Source organism: Sceloporus occidentalis, unplaced genomic scaffold (assembly GCF_023333645.1).
Source record: "Sceloporus occidentalis isolate IW3139 unplaced genomic scaffold, rSceOcc1.0.p SCAF_81, whole genome shotgun sequence".
NCBI lineage: Eukaryota > Metazoa > Chordata > Lepidosauria > Squamata > Phrynosomatidae > Sceloporus > Sceloporus occidentalis.
The window spans coordinates 2686669-2703627 of NW_028317061.1; the positions used below are offsets into that span (position 1 = coordinate 2686669).

The window sequence follows — 16959 nt, forward strand, 5'->3', positions numbered from 1 at the left end:
ATAAAAGCGTCTTCAATCTGGATAGCACTGGGTAGTGACGCCTCTTTCACGAGGAGGCTTTCCCAGAGCTGATCTGAACTGGAAATTGACACGGAAATGTACTTAATGTGGTAAGGCGACCCCCAGGCGCAGACTGATGGAAACGTGCTAACAGCACAGCAGCTGGAACGCCTGCCAGGAGAGAGGCAGCTTAACCACACACCTACTGCAAATAAATAATGGCCAGGATCTCAACTAAATACAAGTTCACGGGTACCAATTAAAGAAAAAAAAATAAAAAAAGAAAAAAATAATAATATATATATATATATATATATATATATATATATATATATATATATATATATATACATACACACACACACACACACACACACAGACACACAAGCTGTATAAGATTAGCACGGAGATCCTAATACACAGCCTTGCCACATATTCAGGGCTATATTATATGCATTAACCAGCACAACAGGTGGGAATAGAGTCTTTGAACGGTGAGGGGGAAAAAAAATAATTGTTGGGGAATTTGGTTATAAATTATGTATTATGCCTTATTAGAGATATTGGAGTATACATGCTGTAAAAATCCCTAATAGCATGTATTTAAAAAAGTCCTGCAGTGCCTCATTGTGATGGATGCAGAAACATGTACTGCAGTATAACATTTGTTGTTGTGATGTATACATACTGTACACAAGCATTACCCGCCAGCAATGAGTACCTTGTTCAGACTAGAGAATCATACTTAAGTGTTAACTTGAAGGTACGGAGATGAGGAAAGGCATAGATGGATGGGGAGGGGGGGAAATCAGGTCACAGTCAGTGCCACAAGGTCACCTAGATTTCACAACCCAACCTAAATATGTGTGTGTGTATTATATATATTGTATATATACACACAGATACCTGTACGTACATACATACTAACCTAGCTTGAAAACTACGTCTGTGTTAAAGTTGATCGGTTAAGGGACATAACACACATAGAATGGGGCCTGGTCATCACGGGGTTAAACAACAAGTTTCACATAAGGTGGTTCTACACCCCCCTCCCAACTACAGAACATGGCTATACTGATCCAGCTGGCAAAAAACAGGTTAACCCCACACAGCAATAAAACCGACGTCCAGAAAGCAGAAGGTATAACTTTTTAAAAATATGCTGGTATTTATCTAAGGATTTATCTTCAGAACCATATCCATCAGATGCATTTAAATGATTTTATTATATGTTAAATTGCTGCTAAATGCATTTACATAATACATGATGAAATGGCACTATGTGAATTAAAACAGTAAGCCCACTTCAGATAACCTAGTTTGAATTCCTTCATAGTCAATCCATTCCACCCCCTTCACCCAAGCAAATTTACAAAAGCCAAGCGATCAGGCGCAGAGAGCGAATGTTATTGTATCTGCGACATTAGGCTGATCGGTTACATCCATTCAGGCTAAAAGTAGTCCCAGTATATGCAGAATCCCCCGTCAGCTCCCAGACACTGGGCATCCCTAGACATCTCAGTGCTTGGAGACTGAATGATATCTTCTCCCAGTCTGTATCTCTACACCATCCAGGGATTTCTCCAGCACCGACCTTTGCTTCAAAGATCTGATTTCCAGGAGAAAAAGAAAAAGCCATCCCTGTAGTCTACATTAAAGGGTTTACGGGGGGTGATGGCCTAGATGTGAGCTACCTCCATCAGTGACCATCATGGGAGGTCATTTGTCCAACAAAGGTCAATGCAGTGGACCCTGGGGCAGCTGCAGAACCTCTTGGTATCTGATTTGTCAATCATCCCTGTGCTAAGCCTGGACTGTGACTCCAAGCAGCACAGGAGTAATTGGCAGCTCTAGATCCCAAGACGTGCTGCAGCAGCAGATGTCTTCCAAGTTGCCCATGTTGTATACCAGTCATGCTTATAAAAAATATAAAGGCTATCTGAAGGCCTGATATCAGGGAAGGCATGTTAAATATATTTACCCCCCCCCCATACACATACATCCTGATCATAAGGTTGCCAACCAGTCCCTGCAAGCATAAGTCCTAATTAATTGCATTAGCACGAAAGAAGCTTTCAAGACGGCTGGAACCCCTTGTAGGCACCTTGAAGAAAGACGGGATCATCTTCCTGATATATAAGAGCAGCCCGTAATACTTTGCATGCACAGACAGGAGATGCCAAGACATTTCAGTGCAGGTAGTTAGTGGATGGTGACAAACAGCCCTTCTCGGGAGCAGAGCAGCAGCAGCATCAGCATCACATACCAGCCATCCTCTGTACAGAACCAGGGAGAAGCTACAGCTACGGGGTACATGACTTGGACTACCCTAAGGGTGCCTAAAGAGCTAGGATACCCCAGTAGATGGGGGCACAGAGCTCGGATACCCCAGTAGATGGGGGGCACAGAGCTCGGATACCCCAGTAGATGGGGGGCACAGAGCGCGGATACCCCAGTAGATGGGGGGCACAGAGCGCGGATACCCCAGTAGAAGGGGGGCACAGAGCGCGGATACCCCAGTAGATGGGGGGCACAGAGCTCGGATACCCCAGTAGATGAGGGACACAGAGCTCGGATACCCCAGTAGATGGGGGCAAAGAGCTCGGAAACCCCAGTAGACGGGGCACAGAGCTCGGAAACGCCAGTAGATGGGGGGGGGCATACAGCTCGGATACCCCACACATAAGGGTAGGACAGATTGCACAACTGATAAGATTTAACCCAAACGCACACAATTAGAGATAAAAGTTGAGCATAGGATGGAGCGTAAAGGCTTGTGGTTTACCTTGTAGAAGAACACCCCATAAACTGTAGAAGCAGAGAAGTGCACTTGGCTTTAAGATCATTTTTAGGAAGGGTGAAGAACAGGTGCAGAGGATCTGCCCCTTGCAGGTTGGGAGGGCAGAGAAGGTAGAGGGGGTGGCAGATCACACGGATCCGGTCAGCACAGCAGCCCCCCTATTATCCCAGTATAGGGGGGTTAAGTTTCTTCTTGAACTGGATGAGCACAAACCGTCCAGGATCTTCTTCTCCTTTCTTTGCTAATGTCAGTGATGATGGCCAAGGATCTGCGGGGAAGTAGTTGCGAGTCGGTACAGGTGGGCTCTCCCCTCGCTGTGTATTATCCCACGGGTTAGATGAGCAGCACTGGATGCAGCCAGTATATGATGCTCGCTAAGCTCAGAGCTGGAGACACAAGGGCAACCAACTGCAACCCTCCCTCTCTCTCCAGCTGCTACTGCTGAATGACGAGGCGCACAACCAATCAGCATGCCACCCCTCACGTCCCGCCTCCTGTCTTGACTGACAGGGACGATACTACCTAAACAGCCCACCCCGCCCTCTCTTCGGCGTCTACTCCTGATTGACACCGTCGAGTGCCTATCAGCGCACCAGACTGTTAATTCAGATACTTGTAGGCGGGATTAAGCGTTCGCGGTAACGGAGTCATTTCGAGGTTATATTCTTATATATACATTAAGCACAAGGTAGAAAAACAGTGGTGCGGTCGGTGGCGCGCGTATTATACGTGTGCGCTAACGCTGCTGAGCGGCGTACAAACGAATTCCTCCACACAGACTGATAACCCTTATGTCTGTCAAGCTTTTTTCCCGGTGGTCCCGTTCTAGGTTAATATTGACAACCTCACTGGCCAATAGAAAACGAAATGCGGCTCTGGGGGAACGGTTACAAGCAAAGGCCAGCTTTGGAGGCGGGGTTCAAAAAATGGAAATATATTTATGGGCGTGAGTAAACAGTTTGTCTTGGGCGTGGTTATGGGTGAAAAGTCTATATGGAGGCGTAGTTAGAAGTAAAACTCGGCCTGATCAAGAAGAGAAAAAAAACAAAACTTGCGGAGGCATCAGCGACGAGCCCGCGTACTGGGCGTGGTCAGAATTTTGGAACTGTATGAACGGCACAGTGCCCACGTGTGTGTATGTGGGTCAGTGACAGTTCTTTCAGCGGGGCGGGAAGAAGGGGGTGGGAGCGGCTTATATAACCAGCTGCGGCACTTTGACGGGTCATCAGGACTTATAAGCGCGATTGATGATGGGGATGAGAAATGATTAACCTGTGAGAGGCGCTGATCGCTGGTGTTATAGCGATATGAACACCGCATGGCGGACACGGCGCAATTAGATGCTGGTAATAGCGAGAGCACCGATTACATCGATTGCCATCGATAGCCGAGGTTGCATGTAGCTGTGGTGTTGACGGTAATCGCAACGGGAGCGTTATTGTGAATTAGAACGTATTGACCTGTAGTGTAGCGATGCTGCCATTAATTGAGAAATTCCACCGGCGGTTGCTCTGTACTAGCGAACGGGGGAACCTGGCTAATGGAATTCGCTCCCTGATCGCATTCATTGAAACATAAGGATTTTACTGCAGAGCCATCCGGTGCATCTAGTCTGTCCATTTCCCGGTAGAGACTCGGACCTTAATCAGTCCTTGATCTAGTCTTAGATTCGGGGTCGCTATATGCCGGCCGCGTGCTTGATTGAATTCCCTTCACTTCGGTGTTTTAGCATCTACCACATCTGCCAGGAGGCTTTTCCAGTCATCTATCACCTCCTCATGGAAGTTAAACACTTGAGAAGATTTGCTTGAATGTAAAAGTAACATTTGCTCTGATGGAGTTGTTACATTGACTCCTTTATCGTTTGCAACAGAATTGTTTATACATAAATCCGTATCAGCTGCCTAAGTCACGGATACAAACCAGCACAACGTTAAATATAGAATGTAATGCAATAAATGTGGCTGTGGTGCAAAGTTTTTAAAGTGGATTTATCCCCCTTAAAAAAAAAAAAACCAAAACAATGGGCTGGCCCAATTTGTAGAACTTTTCCTGTGGGCGCTATAGCGTTAACTGTTTGCACCATAATGCCTTTTTTTTATTTTATTTTTTTGGTTAGTAAAAAAAACCAAACAACAACTTGTAGTCGCTTGAGTAATAGCTGAGGGCTCTGCTTCAGCTCATCGGGTGGTCAGTCAGTATTCTGTTCCAATCTCCTTTGTGCACAAAACTAGTAAAGGGGACTTGGTTCAGGGGTCTGTTCTGCAAGAGAGAGACACAAAGATCTCCCTTCCTCCAAAAAAAAAAAAAAAGAAATATAAATGGGGAGGGGGACTTTATAGTGAGCCCAATGATGTCCCAATTTCAAATCCCTTATAATACGATATATATGGTAATATATAGAAGGTGTGACTGTGGCCTTTGAGTCAGAGCCTTAGTAGAACAAATGCTACTCTATAGTAAACTATTATAAGTGTCGCGTACATAGAAGCCATGATTATTCATATAGCCGGCTAAAGTGTGTGTGTGTGGCAACCTTTTACGCAACCATGGATTATTATTATTAAAAATGCATTTAAAAGTATTATTAAGGCACTTGCCATCCACATATAAAACTGGAGAGTTACATTATACATGAGTCACATTAAACCTGTTTCAGCATAGAAAAGTAGATATCGAATGATTGTTTAAATATGGGGTACTCAACGTATGTCTTCAAGGGTACTTGGATAGAATAAACTGCAGTGGTGCACAATTTCAGGTAGTGGCCACAGAAGCTGGTGGTATTAGATCATGTGTAAGATTGTAATTCCAGATAGGATCACCATTCGTTATGCTGAACGATATAGGTTGTCGCCAATCAAGCAATGTTCTCTTTATTGATCGTATTCCGTAGTGTTGGACAATCGGTAGACAGGACATAACAAGTAGTATATAACAGAAAAAAAGTGCTGACGGAGGCACTGTTTCATGTATAGCAGGTATTTCTATTTATTTGTGTGTACACTTCCTTCTATTTTATATTGGCACTATTTAAAAGATAATAATAATTATAACATTACACACACATGGGGTGTTATTCTACTAAACATGTGAGTGACTCTGCGGGGTGCTTGGCACTTTTCCAACGTTTTGCTATTCAGTACACTACATTTCTGTAATATTATTTACATATGAAATATAATATACGTGTTAGTAACACACTTTATATATCTATCACTGGGATCAGCCGTCTCTGGTCCATATTCAGCACAATTAGATGACTAGTCTGTTTATTTTATATGTTTGGTGGCAACCAACTCTTTAACATAGATAAATGCAAGTGTAGGCATTTTTAAAATAAAGCTTCAAATGTAACATGCACATTAGATGTCGGGAATATCCCTATAATTGAAGCATTTGGTGCTTGTAGACATCAGTTTTTTGATCAATATGAGTATTCTCCATGGGCCAATAATACATTATGTAGTAGGAATACTTGTTGGCAGAAAACCAAATGCCTCTGTCTAAGCCAGTAGTAAGAAAGCAAGAAAACTATCTCTTCAATGTTTTGTTTTTTTTGCTTTCTTTTGTATTAAGTACAGAAGGGAAGATAGACTTAGTTCTTTGTGAATTTAATTACATTGTAACCAAGTACAACTATTCCTTTTATTTATTTATTTTATCATAGGGATAGTTGATCCTGGGATTAATCTGAGAGGGTGGTAGATAAATGGAACAGCCTCCTATCAGAAGTGGCAGCGGCTAATACATTAAGGGAATTAAAAAATGAATGGGATAGGCCAGGGGTTGACAAATTTGTTTTGAATCTAGGAGCCAGCTAAAAAAGTTAGGAGCCAGGATTATTTTAAACTAAAAGTTTTATTTTCAACAACAAAAATAACAGATCTTAAATTTACACGTGTATATATAATATCTATATAATATCTTAGTGTTTTTCACTTGGCTTTTTGTGGCCATGAACATGCCTTGTATTTTTCGAACTAAAGTACCAATGGTCCACAGCTTTTGCAGGATCAAACTTTTTCACTGATGGCCCATTCATGCTGATCATTAACAAATCACCTAAACTTTCTTCTTGCATTGATGATCTGAACTTATTTTTTATCAGGTTCATTAAGCTAAACCCTCTTTCACAACATGTGGTTGAGACAGGTAGCACAGACACAATGGATAACAAATTTCCCAAAACTGGAAACCTCTCAGTATTGGAGAGTGCCAAATCCAGAAGCTCACTCAGTTTCTTTCCTTTTCCAAGGACCTTAAATTCATACCACTCATTTAGGAGTGTATGCATGCATTTTTCATGCATTTCAGGTGGTGATAGTTGTTTCTGAAAATGCTGAGCCAAAGCTGTAATGTCATCAACACCGTAGTCTTGTAATGCTTTTCCTGATGGCCATGCAAAGGTATCAAACACTGCAGTGGAGCTTTCAATACTCTTCCCACCCACAAATCGCTCTTCCAGGTATTTAACAGCATGTTTAATCAAATTCTCTTTTTCCTGCTGGATTGATAAGGTCACAGTATTGCTGAGCCCATGTAACTGTACGTTTTGATATAGTCCTTTAAGTGATGTTCCTGTCACAAATCTCTCTTCATGCTGTTTTGGTGCATCTTTGAGTGATTTTAATGACGATACCGTGTTTTTCACATGCAACTCGATTGTGCTTAAGAAAAGTTCTTCCCTTTGAAATAAAAGGGAGAGGTTCTTAATAATTTCAAGGTAGTCAAGGAGAAAATTGAGCATATGTACAAATTTGAAATCCGTGAGTTTTCTCAACAAACCATGGGCAACTGCAGAAGCACTGTCTTTTTCTGCAGCAACACTTTCAAGGTGGACTGTCACAAATTTCCAGTCTTTGACAAGTGCAGAAAGAGCACTGACTTTGCTGGCCACCCATCTTATGTTATGCAAGTACTGAAATTTCAGAATTTTATTCTGAAGATTTTCAGCCACCTGCTTCAGTTGTCGCATTCTCTTGGGTGAGTACTGGTAAAACTGGTACAGTTTCTTTAAAACAGAGTCAAGGTCATCAATTAATTTTGATTGTTTAATTGAGCTTAACACACTTAAATTTAATCTGTGTGCAACACAGTGAATGCCAATTAAGTGGGTCAGGTTTTGGCGTATTTTCTGCACCAGTCCATTTTCAGCTCCAATCATGCTGGCAGCACCATCTGTACCAATGCCAATCAGGTGGCTTGAAGAAAGCCAGTCTAGGAGACCATGCATCTTCCGATATTTAGTAATAGTTTCTAAGTACCCATCTGCAGTAGCCATATCAAGAGGTAGGACTGACAGAAACTTCTTTGACCCCATTGTTCTTGATATACCTGACATACAGTATTAGTTCCTCTACTCCTGCTTTGTCAGTTGATCCATCTAGCAGCAAACTAACATATGTTGCCTCTTTTAGCTCACAGGTGAGTTCTTTCCTTATTAAAGCTGCAATATGTGAGATAAATTCTTTGCATCTCTTATCATTCGCATATTCCTCTCTCACAGCAACTCCTAATTTCCCTGTCAACTCTAACAATCCTTCAAAGTCTGTGTATGGCCTGTTGTTTTTTGCAATATAATAGGCCACATTAAATAAAACCTTCATATGGTTGAACATGCCTTTTTCTTCAAGCATGCAGCCAATGGTGTAGCTTCTGGAGCCAACAGTGCATGTTTGGCCTGTAAACATTTTTCATGCTGGAGAGACCTTCATGCTTTTTGAAGGTCTCACGTTTAAAAGGCCCTGAAAACCCTTTCACAGTTTTAGATGTTTGGTCAGCAATACCAGGGAAGGAGGCACAGACCTCGCATATGGCTATACCTGTGGTTTGGTCAAATTTAAGCCATGCGAGTTCCTTCCACCAGTCTTGCTTAAATTTCCTTTTTCCAGAATTTTGAGAGTGGCTTGTCGAAGGGGACTCTTCTGCTGGTTCCTTTTCTCTTGTGCTGTTTGTTTCTGCAGTAACCAGTTCCACTGCACACCAAAGACGAGGTGTTTGCAAAGAAATTTGTCATTCGCTGTTGCTTTGTAGTCTCCGGCATCCCAGCTTTTCTTGTACGCTTCATTTTTTCTGAATCCATTAACAAAGATATTTGCATTTTAGTATACACGTTATTACTAAATAACCGTATTTGCTCAATTATAAGACAAGGTTTTTTTTCAGAATACCCCTAGTCATATAATTGAGGTCATCTTAGGCATTTAAGCAAGCATGGGATAGGCATAAGGCCAAGCTAGATATAAGATAAGGGCAGGTACAAAAGGAAAGTACTCAGAGGTTGGGTAGACTGGATGGGACTCCAGAAATGCTTTTTAACCCCCTTTCTGCCACTCTGCCTCCAGGGATGCCTTTTAACCCTCTATATGCCACTCTGCCTCCAGAAATGCCTTATACCCCCTATATGCCACTCTGCCCCATGATATGCCTATTAATCCCCTTAATGCCACGCTGCCTCCAGATATGCCTTTGAACCTCCTTTATGCCACTCTTCCTCCAGGGATGACTTTTAACCCACTATAGGCCACTCTGCCTCCAGAAATGCCTTATATCCCCCTATATGCCACTCTGCCCCATGATATGCCTTTTAACCCCCTTAATACCATGCTGCCTCTAGGGATGACTTTTAATTTACCATATGCCACTCTGCCTCCAGAAATGCCTTATATCCCCCTATATGTCACTCTGCCCCATGATATGCCTTTTAACCCCCTATATGCCATAGTGGCATATAGGGGTAAAAGGCATTTCTGGAGGCATAGGGCACAGTGGCATATAGAGGGTTAAAAGGCATATCATGGGGCACAGTTGCATAAATTTGGATGTGTGTAAATTAAATAAACACAAGCACAAATAATATATTTAAATAAAATATTTTATTTATTTTTTAACATTTTTACAATTACCCTGCAGTTGCACAGTGCTGTCTGAAGAGTTCCAGTCCTGCGCACGCTCTTTCCAGGGAGACTAGATCGCGCATGCGTGCTGCGCGATAGGTCACGGGACGATATCGCGTAACGTCGCTTCTCCGGCTTCGTTTCCATTCGGGATCGTCGGAATCTTCAGGTACAACGTTCGTTGTTGTACCGCGGTGCAAACTTTGACAGGCTGACAACTCCTGGGCGCCAGGACAAAAATCTCAGTCGCCATGGCGACCTGGCGCCCGGGATTTGTCGAGCCCTGGGATAGGCCTAAAGTTTTTCCTGAACCTTGGATGAGACCAAAATGGTTCCTATCTGCCGTCAAATTCTATGTTTATGGTTTTCCGTCCCTTTTGAATTAAGGATGATTTTTATACTTCTCTGAAACAAAATTGTCAACAGTCTAGTATTGTTTTTCCTTCTTTTGGATCAACACACGCAGGTACTTGGAAAGATTTAACTTGATTACTTTGTTCAAGCTAATTGAGTGTGAATTTATGTAGCATACTTTATTTACGTTTCTGTAGTGCAACAAATCGTATAGAAAATGCCTTGCATTAGTTTATTCTTATTCCTAATAAAAGCGCTCTAGAAATTTGTTTCCCTGTAATTACCACTTCAAGCTACAGCCAGATGAGTAGAAGGCTTTTTTTTTTGTATCAGAACAGAGATGGAAATATTCCTAGAAACCTTTAAAAATACCCATGTGAAACTGTAGTAATGTATCATTATGTTGCCATGAAAACAGAAATTCTTTGGATTCAGCTTGCATCCTATAAAAAAAAAAAAAGTCAGACCCATGATTTATAAGTATTTGAGCATCTAATGCATAATGGAATGTGAGGATTTATTGGAAAGTAATCTCATGCACTGGGATTGTCAATTCCATGCCTATCAATGAAGGAGAACGGTCGATATGATAATTGATAACATAACCATAAGAATAACAGGTGTTGATGAGTTTGAATTGAGTTATTAATCTTAATATTAAAAAGGCGTGTTATATTTTGCACATAGATACTAAAGGGGATGTGTATAAAGCAAGTCATATACAAATTAGTAAAAGTGGTGTAACAGATGTGTTGGAAGGTAGTGGTTTTGACCTGCTTAGGGCTGGTACTTTTTGGCCCATGGGGTTGAGCCCAGTGGCTCCCCAGCCGCTTCCACTCTATATTGGCTTATCACTCCACTGTACTCTAACAGTGGACATCTGACCATCACACCTGTATGAGCTTGTTGGACATTCCATTCCAAAGCCATGGGCATTTAACACACTCACACACACACTCTCTCTCCCTCTCTCTCTCTCCTATGGCTATAACAGCTACCAATGTTCTGGGAAGGCTTTCTACAAGATTTTGAAGTGTATCTGTGGGAAATTGTGAGCATTTGTGAGGCTAGGTGCTAATGTTGGACAAGAAGGCCCGTCTCACAATTGGCATTCCAATTGATCCTAAATATGTTTAATGGGTTGAGGTCAGGGATTCATGCAGGCCTGAAAGGGGCCTCAATGAGTGCTTGCTTCCTATGGAGGGCTGGCCCAGTGTGACCAAGTGGTATTCCATACCAGAATATTCTCTTGTGCTCACTTGCATTCTTTTACATGGCCCTTAAAGAGGCCTAGTATAGCTAATAAGGGTCCGTGCATTACATTTCTCTTGTCTATAGTTAGATATAAAAAAAGACTTACAGCCCAATGTTCAACCGCTCTAAGCACTTTGTTGATCCAGAAGAATGCTAAAAAAAAACTTAACATTTTCCACTCATATTTTAGATTTAAGATATGGCATTGTCACACTAACTATTTTCTTGCATTATTGTATCATGACATTTCATGAGGCTTTGTTCTTTTTACCTCATTACTATGATGCTCTGGTTGTTGTTTGTTGTTGTTCAGGAGAATTATATACTTCCTTTGTCGGTGTCATTGCTCTGTGTAGCAAAGATCTTCCTGTATCTATACAGACCGTGCTGAGGTCTCTTCTGGTTTAAAATAAATAAATTTTAAAAATGAAAATACATTTAAACTTTTTTAATAAAATGATCTTCCATCCCTCTCTATACATGCCAAGACTGTCTTTCTTTTTGTTGTTGAAATGGAAATCTCATTTTTATAAAGGTGTGTAACATGGGATATATTCTCGTGCTCTTCGTAAGATCAGAAAGGGGCAGAATTAACAACTGTTGAATTGGCAGCAAATGTATAAAATTTAGTGTGCCGTTTCAGGGCCGGATAGAGCCTGCTGTAACGCTATCAAGAGCTGACATATGATTGGCAAGCCTGAGTACTAAAGCGCAATGCATGCTTTGATAATATAGCTTTATGGTTATCTGACGTCTTTATTGTTCTATGTAGAAAACCGCTTTAACCTCCATTCCTTAAGACAAAAAGTGCACTGAAACTACTATTAACGACTGTGTGTTGTGTTGATTATAAGTGTACTCCACTGGTTCCAATTACTAAATCAAGTTCCTGTGTGTGGAAATACAAATGCACTTCGGATAAATATGCTAGTACGATTGGAAATTACATGTCTTAAAATGTGTCCAATGGTGTTTATTTGTCACGTCTGTTAGCTACAACAGTCAAATATTAACTTTGAAGAGGATCACTCCAAATGAAGAAGCAGCAACAATGTATTCCAGAAGGTGACAAACCCAAACCAGCAAAGAGAGTGACACGGCTGAACTCAATTGCAAGAAATCAAGTGCAAGAAAGTACGAGAAATGCCAAAAATATATATCAATGGCAAAGGAGCAAAACAGAAATTTTTGGACCCTTATGCTGGTTACATTGTATCCCAGAAGGCAACCAAACCAGCAAAGAGTGTGGCAGGGCTGAGCTTCTAACAAGAAAGTATGAGAAATACCCAAAAGGTCCCCATACTATATCCATGGCAAAACGAAACATTGTTGGACCTGTATGCTGCTTATGGATTCCCTATAATTAAAAGGAATGGGATAATCTAGCACTGACCACAAACTTTCCAAATTGGGCAAAGTTGATATTTGGAGGAAGGATGCCTATGTGGCAATTACAATATTCAAGGCTGATGACATTTTTACTGACAACATGAAGGCAAGAAAACAAACTCAAATTAAGCAAAGAAGAGTTGTATTTGTGTTTATATGGTCAGTGCACTAAAGATATTGGCATCCCCTCCCAAGTCGGGGTAGGGAGAATCAGTTAACACTGTTCATGGTTAAAAGTTGGATGCCTTTCTAGTAGATAAAACTGATCAAGGGAGCAGCAATCTAATTTTATTAGAACAATTCTAAATAGTTGTTTTTTCTCCCCCCCCCCCAGTCTATATCCCAAAAAATAGAAAAGATGGAATGGTTAAATATAAACGTTGTCATTTTTTGTCAAACAGTTACTATGTAACCTCCTGAGTCACTCTTTTCATTGCAGGATGGCACAGGAAATGAGAAAAAATAGGTGTATGATGAAACTAAACATGCGTTGGGTAGAGATTTCATCAAGAAGGTCAAATTATTGTTTTCCCTTTTGAGACTTTTAGTCTAATTTGTATTTTCTCCCTCCTTACACGATGTAATGAACAGTATTAGAGAGAATAAAATAAATCAAAAGCTAGATTATTACTGTAAGAATGAGGTAAAGTCAACAAAAGCCAAGATCTTTTGATATGAAAAATGAAAACTATCTGTTGGCAGCCGAAAAGCATAGAAGTTGTATTTTAACACAAAGTATTAGTCCAATAAGGTAGTGAGTTATTAGTGGCAAGCATTAAAAAAAATTGAGATTACTCCAAATAATCATACAAATCCTCAGTAACTGTGCTCATTGCTTTTAGATTTTTAATTATATCACTAATATTAATAATTAATAATATTAATTCGGTCTAACAATAGCAAGGTAAGCCATAGCTCATTGCTATAGCCAAACCTACTTGAGAAGAGGATATCAGATAGTGAACAGAACAGTCGGTCCATACCCTAAACTAAGTTCTAAAATGTCCTGTATAAACATTGTATCTGAAGCTGAGTTCTGACGTTAAGGACAGTAAGTGAGTTTTTCACTTGGACAATGAGGCCCTCAACTGGAAATCCAGAGACTACAATATATTAAAAATGTTAATGCTTTCCAAATCCAGGGTGCTATTATGATTCATGACCAAAAAATATTTTTATTGACAAGGCTGAGGTCAAGTTTGAGAAAATGTATTGGGATGGAATGATTTTTCAGTTAATGATGAAAGAAGCAGACCATTAGAAGAGTGAAAGATAGTTACCTCGAGGATGTTGAAGCATCCATTTTTCAGAGACACTTGAGATGGTGAATCATCTTTGATAGGACATTATTACGCAATCTAAGCATATAGTTTAAAAAACAAAAAGAAAGCCAGCAATAAAGATTTATCATGGGCAGATTTTGCACCATTCATTACTGTTTTCTACCTATATCGCCGTACATAATTTCCTTGTCATTTGTATTCCATATTCCCCTACAGTCCACTTACCACTTACAGTAAACCACGTTTCTCGGATTTCTAGCAAAACCATAATTTCAATGAGCTGTTCTTATTCCTACCTTTTTTATTTTTTTCCTCTATATTCCCTAGGCAGTCATCTTTTTCCTTTTTTTTTTTTTTTATTTTTTTATTTTTTTTTATTTATTTTTTGCTGTTGTTGCCTTTTAGTTCTCCATTACCAACATCAGTTACTTTTGAAGAGTAATAGCAAAAGACAGAAATGATTAGTGGTTGGGTCTCTCTGAGAACCAGTATCACCAGCACCTAACTCGATGCTTTCTGCTACTGCTGTTTTAGAGTTTTCCCGTTTTCCCATGCTGTAGTCGACTATTTCAAAAAATCTCAGGATTGACTTTAAATCATTAGGCAATTACCCATTGCAGACAACCAATAGTTGTAAACCTTCTGCTGATATTATGTACCCGCAGTAGCAGCAACATACTTTTAAGCCATGATTAAGAACCGGAAGGTTTGAAACGCGTTGGCGTATTTTTTCTCAATCACTTGAGCACATCTCTCTTTTTTTCTCTTTTTTTGTCTATCATGTTTTAACTGGTCTAATTAAATTTTGAATTTTTAACCCTTATTTGTGGAGCTGGATCTTCTATCTAAACTGTCATTTGGATTAACCGAGGATATGGCTCGGCCTTCTATCCCGTGCTCCCTGCAATTTGAAGCGTCTCTGCAAAACATCTAAATGGTGAGCTGGAGTTATCTTTGTTTTTTGTTAAATTTTTCTCTATGTACCCGCAATTAGTTTCTTTAAAAATTGCATTTCTTAACTCGTGCAGGTTTTTTTTTTTTTTTTTTTAACTTTTGTAAAAATACTCCTCTTGCCCCTACTTGTTAGCACAGTCAAACTGGGGGCTTTGGCCTGCTCTCTAGTGCCACAGCCTTTCCTAGGGGCATACCAGGCCATCTGCCTCCTCAAATAAGTGAGACTTTTAGGAATGGATGTATCGTTATTTCCAGGAAGGCACAAAGGCTATTCTTCAGTGTGGTGGCCTTTGGTCCTGTTTAGGACACAGCTCCAGCTTCCTGGTATTATAAGGTGGGCCACTATTGTCTCCCAGGTATGTACATAATATAAGTAATATAGTAAATATTCTACCCCCAATGTTGATTCAAATGGAGCATAAACCCTTTACTAACTAATGCTTCCTAATTGTGCCTTAAAAAAAAAACCAAATAAATAAAAAAGGACTCCCAATTTGGAGTCTGGAAGGAACTGATTTCTGACTGGATCAACAAGCAATAAAACGTTAGTCCAACTGGATAATTTTCCATGAACAACTCCTCTTTGAACTTCATCTTTAAACCAGTTTTCAATCCAGGTGCAAGCAACGTTGCCCAAGTCTATTTCTTTCAATTTGTTCAATAACCTTATACGTGGAACTGTGTCAAATGCTTTAGCAAAATCTGAATAAATCATATCCGCTGAAACATCCTGATCTATATTTTTACTCGCTTCTTCATAGAATGCAATTAAGTTAGTCTGACATGGTGTCCTACATTATCCCTGAGTTCCAGTGTTGGTGGCTTTTTTATTTTTATTTTACACTTTACCTAGATAAATATTTATCTTGTTTCAGGATATACTGTATTTGCTCGATTATAAGACGACCCCCCAAAATCTGAATATTAATTTATGAATCCTATAGGAAAAAACGTTTTACCAGTAAATGTTAATTCATGTAAACTATAAACAATTGTTTGTTAATAAAAGCTACCTGCCCCCCCCCAGGCTTGCCACTCTGCCCCAGAAATGCCTTATACCCCCTATATGCCACTGTGCCCCATGATACAACTTTTAACCCTCTATATGCCACTGTGCCCCATGAGATGCCTTTTTACCCCCTATGTGCCACTCTGCTTCCAGAAATGCCTTATACCCCTATATGCCACTCTGGCATTTACGGGGTTAAAAGGCATATTATGGGGCAGAGTGGCATATAGGGAGGTATAGGGCATTTCAGGAGGCAGAATGGCATATACAGGGTTAAAAGTTGTATCATGGGGCACAGTGGCATTTAGAGGGTTAAAAGGCATTTCTGGCGGCAGAGTGGCATTAAGGGGGTTAAAAGGCATTTCACAGAGCACTCTGCCTCCAGAAATGCCTTATGCCCCCCATTTAACACTCCCTCCCCCTCCCTCCTCCAAACTTACCGCTGCTTCGGAGTCCCCAGTGCTTAGTCTGGGCAGTGTGTAGAGCTCAGACAACTTCCGCTCTACACGCTGCCCGGACTAAGCACCAGGGACTCAGAAGTAGAGCCCTTTTTTTAATCCCGCTCCCGCTGTTTTTAATACCGCTCCCGCAATGTGGGTGCTCCGCTCCCGCCACATTTGTGGCCAATCACGCCCGCCTCCTTACCTGATTTCCCGCGCAGTCCCGCAAGTTGTTCCCTCACAGCGTCTCTTCTCGTGCTCTGTCCAGGAACAAGGCGGAGTCACAGGAAGTGACATCACATCACGTGACTCCGCCTTGTTCTTGGGCGGAGCAAGATAGGAGACACTGTTATGGAGCAGCAAGAAGACAGCCTTGCGGGATTACCGGGACCCACAGGTACAGTGCCTGACCCCCCGCACCTGCCAATACAGTCCATAGTCATAGTCAGACCTATTTGAGGTCTGATTTATAAGACGACCCCGATTATAAGACGAGGGGTATTTTTCATAGCATTTGCTCTGGGGAAAAAACCTCGTCTTATAATCGAGCAAATACGATATTAAGCTATTCATAAAT

General features: G+C 40.8%; 1 protein-coding gene across 1 annotated transcript; it reads right to left on the reverse strand.

Moving 5' to 3' along the window:
* Positions 1-6728: 6728 nt before the first annotated feature.
* Positions 6729-8084, reverse strand: LOC149285313 (zinc finger protein 862-like). Its single transcript, XM_089495529.1, has one exon. The coding sequence runs from the start codon at positions 8082-8084 to the stop codon at positions 6729-6731; it is 1356 nt and encodes a 451-aa protein (XP_089351655.1).
* Positions 8085-16959: the final 8875 nt, after the last annotated feature.